This window comes from Carettochelys insculpta, chromosome 3 (genome assembly GCF_033958435.1).
Source record: "Carettochelys insculpta isolate YL-2023 chromosome 3, ASM3395843v1, whole genome shotgun sequence".
NCBI lineage: Eukaryota > Metazoa > Chordata > Testudines > Carettochelyidae > Carettochelys > Carettochelys insculpta.
This window is the reverse complement of record NC_134139.1, coordinates 159,850,212-159,863,549: the sequence shown is the minus strand read 5'-3', so window position 1 is coordinate 159,863,549 and position 13,338 is coordinate 159,850,212. Positions and strand designations below refer to the sequence as shown.

Sequence of the window (13,338 nt, the reverse complement as noted above, 5' to 3'; positions counted from 1 at the left end):
ATGTGGGGAAGTGAGATTGAGTTAGAACAGGGGCTGGGAGTGCCTGGCTCTAGGGATCTGGGAGGGCATGGAGACACATGTTCTCTCTCTAGATAGATAGGTGGATAGTAATAAATCTATAATACATGTCTCTTTGCACTCTATCCATAGCTAACTTGGCTCTTGTCTCTAACTGGTTGGCCACCCCTGCCAAAGGGAACTTGCTGTCAGGGGAGACAGGCTGGGAACAATTTCAGGCTTCAGATCCAAAGACAAAGTCATGTTTTAAAAGGAGAAATCTCTATAGCACTATGTAAAAGAGGGGTGGCAGGGACACTAGGGAAATTTTCCTTCCACATACACATTCCTCTATTAATTTATTTACATGAAGGATTTCTCTGAGTCACTGAGGATCAGATCATAGATATGCATTTCTGAGAGCCAATGCAGAGCTGTGGTAAAACAAAACAAAAAACAACTGAATCAAGGCTTTGTACAATCATTGGCCATAGTTACAGGTTATGACAAAGCCTACAAATAACCAACCTGTGGTGTGTTACATTGTGTAGCAGAGAGTCCTAATATAGTTAACCCCACTGTTGTGCTTTTCTTGTGAGAGTCCTAGGCACACATTTCACTTTGTTCTGCTGCCAATTAGACTTCAGTCTGGGCTGAGGTGTATTGTACCTTAATTGTGTAGCTTTTAGAACAGTCTAGAGGTCTGTCACTTAGAACATGTCTGGATGTCTCTGACATGCTCCCATGTTGCCATAGTGCTATTCAATTAGATTTTCATTACAGAATAGTGCCTTTCTTATGACTCCTGTTGGATATATGTCCTGATTGGCTGTGCCTATGTACCTATCCACCACTCTCCATCTGTGTTCTCAGGGGGTCCCTATGCTCAGAGTGTCTCTTCCCTAATTGTTCATGTCATACACAGCTGATGCTCTTCAGTTGAGGTGGATGTTAGTGGAAAATAGCTGCTGTAGAGTATTTAACATGACAAGGCAATGAATTAAGCAAATTTCAGCCCAGTTATATTCACTCATTGCCCTTCATATGACCTAGTTGTTCTGTGATATGAAGTGAAAGGAATATACAAAGAAAAGACATCCTATCACACTCTGTCTAGGAAGCACATGATGTAGGACATCTGCGCACACTTACCTGCAAAACCAATATGCCTTGCACTGTCTAGACACAAACTCACAGACTAATAATTAATGTCAGATAGGACCAGCTGCACTGTGTTGGAATATGATATCAACATACATTTCAAAATACAAATCATGGCGCAGACAAACCCTGCGTCATCACATAAACATTCCAGAACAATGAAATGGGAGTAGTATGTAAAAATTGCCTGAAATATTATAATTTGTGTTTTAGCGTCAATACAATCCACTGTGTTGCAGAGGAATACAAATTCCTCAAATCGTAGTAGAGCCTGTTTCGAAAGGACCTAACTTGATGATGCAGCATGAACACATAGAACACATAGAATAACCAGGCTGCCGTGTGCTTGTCCCATTTCCATTCTATTTCTGTTCCAGGAGAGAAAATAAAACAGTTCCTGACACATATACCAAAGCTATAAACCGTGTAAAGCAGTAACAATATTTCCCAGAAGCTCTATTTTATTACATTACCAATTTTTTATTATTCATGAATTTTGCTTTAATTGTGTTAGTATCACAGCATATTATTTTTATTGATGATAGTAGTGTATGAAAGTAATTATGTTAGTGATTTTAGCATATTAGCTCATCTGTGATACTGACAAAATGTAGGATTTTAAAAGTACCTAACAAGTGCAATTTTCATATCACATATAAAATGTTCTGCTGCCTAATATTCTGGTAGGGCGTTAGCCTGAATGCTTTGTACACCTCAATGTCATGTTTAATTCAGTGGGAGTAATAGGGTATGTCTACGCAGAAGCCTTATTTAGAAATGTTATTCTTCAAGAGCTGTTCCAGAAGAGCTTATTTCAAAATAATGCTGCTATGCACAAAGGTTGTGTGTACACTACGGTGATCTTTCAAAAGATAACCTTCTGGAAGATTTCTTCAAGAAGATCTTCTTTTGAAAAAGTACGTCAACACTTATAAAAGCAGATTGAAAGTCCACACAGCCCCACTCTTTTGAAAGAATGGGCCAGGGATTGAAAAATCCGGAGCCCCAAGGACTGCTTTTTTGAAGGAAAAAAAAAAAGGCCTTTGCAGCACCAGTACATGACTTTATTTGAAAGATGCTTTCAAAAGGAAGCACTCTTGCTGATCCGGGAGCAGAAGAGGGCTTCTAGAAGAAAGGCCACATTCTTTTAATTTCAGATGGGAAGAATAGTAACAGTGAACATTTTGAGTGTGGACACTCCATTTGTTCTTTTGAAAAAGTGCCTGATTTTCTGAAAGCACTTGCTATTGTAGATGTGGCCAAAGTGCATTTTGAAATGGCACTTGAAATATGTCTATGCACAAAAAACCTATTTTGAAATAAAGCCATGGGACGGACTATTGCTTATTTTGAAATAGGCGCTATTCCGCATAGAATGAGGTTTACCAATTTTGAAATAAGCTAACCACTATTTTGAAATTGTTTCAAAATAGCAGTTGCATTATGTAGATGCCAGCATAGTTATTTCAAAATAACTTTACTATATAGACCTATGCTTCAGGTGCACGCAAACCAAAAAAAGAGAGGCCCTATTATCTTACACAGAGAGGTTTTTATTCCTGTATTTATATTGTAGTCTCTTCTGGGCAAAGACTGTTATTTTATGCTGTGAGTAATTCACCTTCCCATATGTTACAATAATGCAAATTAGTGATAATAATGGGAAATCTTTCTGTGAATGAGATGCATTGGGCTGTCTCTGAGTCCACAGAAACCTTAGCATTTTGGGCAAAACACTGGGAAAATTTGTAATAACTGTTACGCTGTATTGGCAGGAGATGGTCTGGATGATCTAGTAGGTCTCTTCCATCTCTAGCATCCATGGTCTATTGGAAGACTCCCATCAAATGGGCTTTGAATTATAGATGATATGCATTCTTGAATTTGTTCTGCTTTTTCTTTTACTATAAAAATATTGGAACATGCTCATTTATTCCGCATAACAAAAAGATTTCCATTGTACTGTGTGTGATAATTTTATAATAACTGCATTTTATTTTAGAAAATATTTTAGTACAAGAAATGTTTAAGGTATTTCCAAGAAATACAAGCTTGTATTATCTAAAACAGACTTGAAAACAAAAAACATAGCACCCTTGAACTTATATCAACAAAAGTATTAAAGATAAATATTAGACTGAGTAGTCTCATAAGTAAGTTCAGCAACTTTTATTAAATCCGATGCATACTTTCAAGGTAAGTTGTTTGAGAAAATTCATGTATAATTCTACAGTTACAAGTTTAACCTAGAGTTGACTCAGAGGTTATGGGCTGTGTTGTATAATAGGTAGGGTGAGGTCATTTATCACTTCCTTGTCAGGCTCCTTGGTTAGCATATTGGGGATGTGATGCTGCATATCAAATCACTAATCCATGTGTGTTAAGAATGACATATGGAACCTTTATTATAATGGATGCTAGCATTCCTCCAACACTAGGCTGTTATATGATTATTATATGGGGTATAAACCAGTCAGAAGGAGTACCTTTAGATTGATCAGTAATATAGCATTTTCGAAGTGTACATTTTTTATCTCACCTCTTTTGAAGTTAAATAAGACTTGTCCTGTAGTGATGTGATAAAGTGAACTAAAATTTAGCTTTACATATACACAGGGCATTTGGTTTTGTTTACTTATTTTAATATTTACAGACTTCATTTTCCTATCTAATGCAGCACACACTCTGCCATATATTTCTTCAACTGAAATATATTTTATGGGATAATATGGGAAATAAATAAACCTAACATGGTAGAACACTGTTCTTCATTCCATTAGACTACATGAAAAACATGTGACCAGGACAAGCAACACCATACTTTATATAAGTGTATGGGTGGTACAGTACTCCACCAGTTGGGAAGATGGACCATGCCTGGACAGTGGCCCCACCCCAAGGCCTGCTCCCACTCATACCTCTCCTACTGAAGCTCTGCCCATGGTCCACCCTGGCCTAGCTCAGCCCCCTCCCCTAAAGCTGCTCCAGACCCACCTTCTGAGACTCCCATATGTGTGGACCAGGCATGGGAAATTGTGAAATGAGGATGGAGCCTTGTGGCAAAGAGGATGAGCAGGTCCTCAGGGTAGAGTACAGGTGGTGCAATGGCCCAGGAGCCCTTTGTTGGAGTCACAGTCCAAAGCTGGCTCTTATCTTCTTATAAGAGGCCTCTGGTGGCCTCTTATATTCAGCACTCATGTATAAAAGGCCAATGAACCTAACAAGAACACAAAATCTCATAATATCTTCAGGAATTCATTTAGAGTTACATAAACGCTAAAAAAGGAGTACCAATCTACACACTCGGAACTCTCTCAACATAAAAATATATTTATTTTTAGCAATTGAGAATAATTCACCACAAATCCCTCTCTCCTTCATCCAATTCCCTAGCCATAGGGTCACAATTCAATCCTCCCCTTTTTCCTGTGACTCAGACAAAAAATAGGCTTGCAATAATAATAATACAGTCCAATAAAATAAAAATAAAGTATTCATCAGCATTGTCCATGGCTCAGATTCTGATCTCCAATACATTACTACAACTGTTGATTTCAGTGCAGGTATACAAGTACAAACATATAGGCAGTTTTTCCTTCATATACATTAGTATTTTCATTGCAAATAGTGCTATGTTAACTTTGCATTGTCATGTGTTTTTATTTTCTTTTTTTGAATTCTGAGGTTCTGTGAGGGACATAGGTACGTTAGAGTTAGTTAGTTAGTTAGTTTAAGCCTGTGACTCTTGCTAGCATGTAGGGCAGCAACGAAGGTCCTCCACTTCTTTCTGTCTTTGGCATTTTCTCCAGTGTGACCCCCTTGTGGTTCATTCTCTTCATGTCCGCCTCAACAGTATGCCACCATGTTGTCTTGGGCCTTCCACATTTCTGTCGTCCTTCAGGCATCCAGCGAAGTGCTATCTTTACAATGGCAACTGCCTCCTCTCTCGTTACGTGCCCTATCCATCTCCAGCATGTTCTCACAATGATAGTAGTCATGTTCTCCTGGTGATATCACAGGAGCAGATTGTAGTTGTGACAACAAAAATTACTCTGTGATCCAGCAGGAGGAACTGACATCTGAAACCACCTGAGTTCCATCATCTTGGGTGTGGGGAGGAGGAGAGCTCAAAGCTTCAGCCCCAGGCAGGCTGTGAGCCCTGCTGACTGGCACTGGAGCCGTCAGCCTTTTGCTTTTGGCCTCAAGTTTTGGGGATGAAGCTTGATCCCCTGCAGATCTTAGCCAGCCCTGATGATCCCCATCAAAATGCTTTTGTTACCCACTTTGGAGTCCCATCCCACAATCTGACAACTTCTGTTGAAGCTGGCCCCTCCCGCCCTCTTGCCCATGTCCCTGATGTGTAGCACATGCAGAGTCACCACAGATTTTGGATCTGTAGTGAACCTGGTATGTGGATACTCTGTACATGGTCCCCACATCCCGCTCCATTATTCCTGTGCAAATGAGCAGAAGGATAATTCTTCAGGAAGCCACTGAGGAGGAGATAGGATTTCCTTCCATATTTTAAAAGTGTTTTGTAGTTGCTTTCTATTGTACTCTATGTAGAAACACTTTATACATACAGAATAAGAACACAGTATCTCTTATTCTCAGAAGTGCTGTAAGTAAAGCACAATTTATTAATGAGAGTAGTAATTTAAGGAAGAGAAAAAAGAAATAATAAGAGAACAAAACACAAAAAATGAAGACAAGGAAAATTTGCAAAAGGAAGGAAATGGGAAAAATATGTCAGCAAGATTCAAATGGGAAAGAGGAGAAATAAAGACTAGTACACCAAAATCCTTGCTTCTTTATCATTGATATCGTGCATAACTGTCACAGAGGAAATTAAGTGGGTGGCTAAAATTTGCCTTGTAGGCCCCATGAAAAATAGACTGTAGGTCAATCCTTAAAACCAAGATTTTCAAAACTGACTAAGAAATTTAGATGCACTTGTCCCATTCATTTCAGTAGAATTTGGACGTCCAAATTCCTGAGGCAGCTTTCAAGACATCAGCCTAGGAATCTTTTTAAACATTTACAGTCTTGATAAGATTATAAAGTCTTTGCATGATGGTCTGTATCTTTACAGAACACCGATCAAAATTTGACTGTGATTCGAATTAGGCCTCTCTTCAATAAAGGAATAGAGTCTTAAAATATAATAATTTCATATATCAGGCATTGCAGATTACATTTATTATTCTGTTTCTTTCTCTGATTTTTAGACATCTCATGTGATGCTCACTGGAAGAGGTGCCAACCAGTTTGCTGAGAAGCTGGGCATACCTTGGTTGCCTGTGGAACAGTTGGTAACAGACCATGCCAAAGCTGAATGGGAGCAGTACCGCAAATACAAGCAGAGTGTCAAATCGCTCTTTAACACAGAACTGTAAGTACTAAATTGGATGTATGTCATTTGAATAAAGCAGCAAATACTAGTATGTCTGCAGAAAAAGAAAGGAAAATGTAGCATAGAGAGTTAACATCATGTTTGATTTTGCATATTGCTTGTTTATTTATTAATGAAGCAAATGGAATCTTAAAAAAATCTTTGTCACCAAGTGATTACTTAAAAAGTACTTTTGTATTGCATCTAGTTAGGGGCTATACCTTGGACCACATTGTGTGTATTGGGTTTCATGGCTGCATGGGTTTTCATAATTCCCATAGCATGTCCCCACATGAGGTGAACCTTGAAGTACCAGTAGAATCAAAGAACGAGATTGTGTGATCACATCTGGGTAATAGTTGAATTTAGGAGTTTGCTGGTTAGAGGCAGCCAGTCATAATCTTTGTCTCAGACTGAACTTCCTAAACCCACCAAGTCAAAATGTAGAAACTGCAAATGCACCCCAGTTTAAGATTGTAAGTTCATAGCCAAGCACTTCACCTTTATGACACTGAGGAGATTTGTCTTTTGCATGAGACAAAATAGGGAATGTGGAAATAATTTTAATTAAAGATACAGTTAAAGGAAGTTGCTAAATTTCAGTAGTCATGGACAACATTACAGGACTTTCACGGAATCTTTATGATAACGTTGGAATGGTCATTAATCATGTTTTAATTCAATGTTTGCCTGATAGAAATCTGACTCTTTAAGCCACCCCCAGATCAGTTAACTGAGAGTTCAACAACATTATGAAGCTAACACAGATAAATATGGCACACTGAAGGAAGCCAAAGATTAACATTTTTATAATGAAAATGTCAGACTTATTGTCTGATCTGTTGGTCTCAATTAGTGTTTTTTAAAAAAACCTTCATAATTATCTGCACTAGCCTCTAATGTGTTAAATCTATTTTTCAGTTTAAGCAAATATTTTAAATTAAAAAAATCCCAGAGTAGTGGTATCGTAGGTATATTAACCATAGTTGCTAGGATTTGCATGTGAACAAAAGTTTTATTATCTATCTATTTAAGCACAAATGTTAATTTTATAACTAGTATGATATTTGATTGACTACTATATATTTTAGAGCATGTGATGGAGACGTAATTATAATCAATGTGAATTTTGGCCAAAGTCATTCCCTATACAGAAAAAAAATCAATATAGGGCACTACATTTCTGTGAGCTCACAGTGTTACTTAGAGGTTAAGACCATAAATGTGCTTGTTGGATTTATAAGCAGGAGAATAATAAGTAAAAGTAGGGAGGTGCTGTTACTTCTGTATATTGCATGTGAGACCATCAGTGAAGTATGGTGTCCTGTTCTTCTGTGGACACCAGATATTGACAAATCTGAAAGCATTCAGAAGAGTGACAGCTGCTACTCAATATTTGGAAAACCAAGCTTACAGTGAAATGAAGTTCAATCTACTGAACTTAGAAAAAGGTTAAGAGGTGACTAGATCATAGTCCAGAAAACTCACAGAGTGAAGATTTCTGGTAACAGAGGGATCTTTAATAATTCACAGCAAACATAGGATCTAATGACTTCAAGCTGAAGTGGGACAAATTCAGACTAGAACTAAGAGGTACAATTTTATAGTGATAGCTATTAGGTAATTATGGAACAATTTACAGAAGAGTCTCCATTATCTGAAATTGTTAAATCAAGCTTAAATGATTTTTTTCCTAAAGATATGCTCTACTTTAAAGACAAGTTTACAGCTTGATGCAAGATCCACTTGGTTAAATGATTGAATTCAACCTCTCTAGTCCAGGTCATTGGCAGGAAGGATGAACCTGAGATTGTAGGGGCTAAAGCCCTGTGCTCTATCACATGAGCAAAAACCCAGTTGGCTCTCAGCTAACGCTATAGAGCAGAGACTTCACTCTCCCTTGTCAGGGGTCTCAGTGCCTCTGAGGGTTACACATGCATGTTACAATATGACAGGAGGTTACTACATGCTAGATAAGTTCTCTGTGCCGTGTGGAATATAAGAGCCTTACATCAGCTAAGCACATTAGATTGGGTTCTTAATAATTAAAAGTGCTTTCCAGCCTCTTTAGTAATAATGACAATTAGTTATTTCACCAAGTGACAATATGTTTCAAAACCAATTCATCCTCTCTTCCCTTCAGTCCTTTTTTCTATCTTGTGAATGGAATTTAGAAAAACATATATTTTTTCTTCACGTTGCTCTTCTTCACTCCAATTTTCTCTCTCCTTTGCTATACTCTTGTGCTCCTAATTTCTCCTCTGTTCTCAACCTGTTTTTTACATTTTTTTGCTCTCCTGCATTTTCTCCTTCCCATTGATTTCCCAGTTCTTTCCCCTTCCATTTCTCAATGCCCAGTTCTGTTTACATAACTTACAGTAGCATAAAGTAAACATGCATTTTAATATTCTACAGTAACTCTGGTGCTGTGGCCAGAGAAGAAGCATGACCAGAGTACCTGGGAGAACTAATCACAAGTTAGGGCTCCCTGGGGAAGTGGAGGACTTTAAACACAACTTTCCTCCTCTGCAGTTGCTTTCCCCACCTTGCAGAGGAGTTACTGAAGGCCTACTTCTTTTATTTAGCTTGCAAATGCACATAATCATACATGTGGATGAACCATTGAGTCATAGGATAACATTCAGCTGAGCGTCCCCCTTTCCCTCAGTTTGGCATGTCGGGGAGAGAGCTACAAGTCAGTTGATAGATTCATGTCTCATCATGATCCAACTCCTCAGTTTTGCCAAAGCTGCTCTTACAAAGAAAGTTTTTTTTAAAAAAAAAATCTATTTGGTGTCCATGCTAAAATATAAGCTCTTCATTCCAGTGATCTATCTTCTCTGGCATAGCTATGCCTGATGTTTTATAGAAATATAGACACATGCAGCATCACTGGTTCAGAGAGCAACCAGTGCACAGCACAGCATACTGCACAACCAAATAATTTCTCTGCAGAATCATATGGGATACATAATGTCCAAGCCCAGCACAGGTATCTCATTTTGTCAGACCTCCTCTGAAACGTACCTCATCTAATTCTCTCCACATATATTTAGCTCAAAAGAAAAGGATTTTGTAAAGTTGTTTTTCTGGGAATCTAGATATTTCAAACCTATTGCTTTTTTACTGCAAATCCCCTCTAGCAATCACATCCTTCATGTTGACTGTCCAAACCCTCCTCCCCCACACATACTTTACGGGGAGGGGTAAAAGTAAGAGAATGGATTTTCTTGCTCAGAGTGAAGGGTTATAGAATAGTGTTCCAGTTCAATGGGGTGGAGACTATTCTTTTTCCCACAATCCCTTTTGTCTGTACTCAGTTACCACCGCCTCAAGCCCCAGCGAAGTAAGAGGAGGAAATATATATCTTTCCCTCTGCCCAGCTCCCACCCATCTTCTGAGAGTTTGCTCTTTTGCATACCATGTGGCAAGGAGGGATGAAGAACATACCAACCTTTAAATGCTATAGCAACACAGTGTAGACACTACCTATATTTACGGAAGAGGTGGTTCGATCAGTGTAGGTAATGCATCTCCCTGAGATGCAGAGAATTCTTTCATTCACCGAGTGCTGTTTACAGTGTCTGAAAGTGGCTTAACTATACCACTTAAGAGTGTTAATTATTTACACTTTAACGATATAGTTAAACTGGCCTAATTTTCTACGATAAACTTAGGCCTAAGCAGTTCCCATGAAGTTAGAGAATAAGCTTTAAAGTGACACTGTTTCGTTGAATGATAATATGTGCATTATACAGTGTTAAACAAAATGCTATACAAAATTGTTACAACAATTTATGCTGGACCAAATCAGTGCAGATCTCTTGAAATATAAAGAATTGTCATTTGATGGAAGACCGTACAGAAAAGAGTTACACTAATTAAAACTGGACAGAAGATTAAACTAAAGCAATTGTATCCTAGATTTGGTGAAGGGAAAAAAAGAGATATGGGAGGAAGCAAAGGTGTTTCCTTTAAGGAAGACCACCCAGATCTTGGGAGTCAAGTTATAATCTCAGGCAGGGAGAAGACAGAGTGAATACAGAGTATTGCAACCAGGCATTCAGTCTTTGATACTTTAGTAGAGGAGAATTATGGGGCTTCTAGAACTTGGCAGATGCCAGAAAAAAGGGATCAGGTAGAGAGGTGGAATATAAAAGAGGAGAACAGAGCCAGGGAACCATTAGCATTTACCTGAGATGTTCTAAATATAGTTTGATATCATCAAAAGCTCTGCTGAGATCAGAGATCTGTGATCTGAAATAAGGAATGATGCTTTTAATGAAGAGCATTGGAAGTTTCTCATTAAACATTAATATTTACGCAGTAAAGTTCTAATATTAATTAATGCATACAGTTGGACAAAGATGTATTTGTACAGTTATGTTGGATTCCTGTTCTGTTGGAGTCACTGAAGATTTCAATTTTATTTTGGCAAAATTGGAAGTAACAGTACTGGTAACAAAAAGCACGTCACAACTCAGAATTTTACTTCCTGCCTATAAGGTACACTGGATGTCATTTAAAACTAAGTTTTGCTCTAGCCCTTTTTCTTAATTATTACTATTAGTCATTTTTTTTAAAAAAACATCCACAACTACCAGATTAACTTTACTAGTTTTCTGAGTATTAGCATTAACAAGTCTGTGTATGTCTACATATATATTTTCGCATATTGAGATGACTTCTAAGTAGATTGTGGAAGTTTATAGCTTTAAAATGATTTGAGGTTCAAACAGAATAATAAATGCATGCCTTTTAATGTGTAACTTCTACAGTCAAGGAGAACCTGGTCTAGGACTCAAGGATATGAAAAAGTATTCTGGTTCTTGTATAATTTTTTTCAGGTGGGTCTACAATCGCCACGGAGGATTGAACACTTAGGTTTGATCTTCCAGAGTGCCATTCTGCACATAGATGAAACAGTATGTTCCAGGGTTAATGGTGACCCCAGAATTCCTTGCAAGCTGCAAGGATTAAGGAATGCTGATAGGAGGTACACTCCCATCAGCATTCTGCAGTGGGGACAGGGACAAATATCGACGGCTGCAAAATTAGGTACTCAACTGGCATACCTAAAAGTGCATGGCAGCCATCAATATTCAAGGTAAGTGTAGTCCGAACCTTCTTTTCACGCTTACTCCAGGGCTCCCTTCCACTAGAACCATTTTTTGGTGTCTCTTCTTCAGCTCCTGCAGTGAGCCTTTCAATCAAAAACATTTTGAATTTTTCGGAGTTGCTTTTTTTTTGTTTACTTAGTTTTTGACCAAAATAGTTCAACGATGTTTGCACAAATGAGCAACATGTTTTGGTTGACCTGAATCTGCATTTTTTTCAGAGAAACTACAAATTTAACATTTTGTACAATATATGTCATCCAGCTCTGGTGAAGTGGGATGGATTAAATGTTTTGTATACACCTTGTATGTGTAATATTTTGTGCACATCTTGTGTGTGTAATATTTTCATTGAAAAATTGTTTACCACGTGTTCTTCTATTGAATCCTGACAGTTTGTAGAATTGTCAAATTCTGAATTGTGAAAAGGGTGTGGTTTGTTATACTGATATTTAATTCCCATGCAGAAATCCTCTCTCATGACCTCTTTACCTCGAGATATAGAAATTTTCCCCTTAAGAAATGAAGGAGTTCATGAGCTTTAAGTATCTACTTCCATTTATAAAATTATGGGAACTAATTATTCCATATATTTACTTATTTGCACATATTAGTTTAATCCACAGCAATATTTACTATGTTTACAATAGAACTTGTATCCTGTGTACATCTTATCTGTTCACATAAATACATGTAATAGTAGGAAAGCATTTATTTTGCACTGCAAGATGGTTTTTCACATGATATAAATATAAACCTAGCAAACACTTTAAAAGGAGATATCTGATAGATCATTAGATTCAGACATAAATTTTAATGTACACAGAAAAAGAAGAAATGCAAAGAGCTTTTCAGTCATTCTGGTTTTAAACCAGGAAAGAATAAAATTCACTCTGTCACTGAAAGAGATGTGAAGACTTGTGTGTTTGAGCAATTGTATATCTTGAGACAAATAATATATGCTGGGGAAATAATCTGGAAAAAATCCTAAAGTAACAGTAATAGACACAGATTTTCATTTTTCAAAAATTTACCAAGTGTCAGCTCTGTCCAGAGTGATAGGTGATTAAGTAAGTCTGCTGGGATAGTTGTAGTGCTAGACTACAATAAAAATGCACCATAAAATATTTCAAAGATTGCTGTCAAGATATGTAACTTACAGAAGAACACATCTTACTACATGGGTTGCTAATATCCACTAATCAGATCCATCATTCTGTAGCTTTGATTTTTCTTTACCTCCTGCATGATGGAATGACATGCACATTGACCTGCCCACAGAAAACAAATATTCAGGGTCAAATTCTACTTCCTTCCCATGGTCCTCACAAGCATCACTGCATCACTGTCATTATGCTGCCATTAGGTCCCGCCTTTTCTTATTGCTATTTGCCAATCTGCTGATATTGTTAATATTATCAAATCCTTTTAATCCTCCTTATGGGGATTTGATGAGCAATCCAATAATGCTTAGTTTGGTATATCAGGTTTTTTTGTGCCTTCTATGAACAGTCAGAATCATAGAATCATAGAATACTAGGACTGGAAAAGACCTCAAGAGGCCATCGAGTCCAGCCCCCTGTCCTCAGGAGACTTTGATGTCTGTTTCATTTTCATCGCCACCATATGAGCATATAGGGTGATTCCTTAGGAAATCTGGTAAGAAAAGGT

General features: G+C 37.6%; 1 protein-coding gene across 2 annotated transcripts in view; it reads left to right on the top strand.

The window, feature by feature from the left end:
* LOC142010532 (isoaspartyl peptidase/L-asparaginase-like) overlaps positions 1-13,338 on the top strand; it is a 240,730-nt gene that overhangs the window by 102,886 nt on the left and 124,506 nt on the right. For both annotated transcript variants that reach the window (XM_074988881.1, XM_074988879.1), the window contains exon 4: positions 6,387-6,550. In XM_074988881.1, the coding sequence (XP_074844982.1) occupies positions 6,387-6,550 (164 nt within the window). The remainder of the gene's footprint in view (positions 1-6,386; positions 6,551-13,338) is intronic.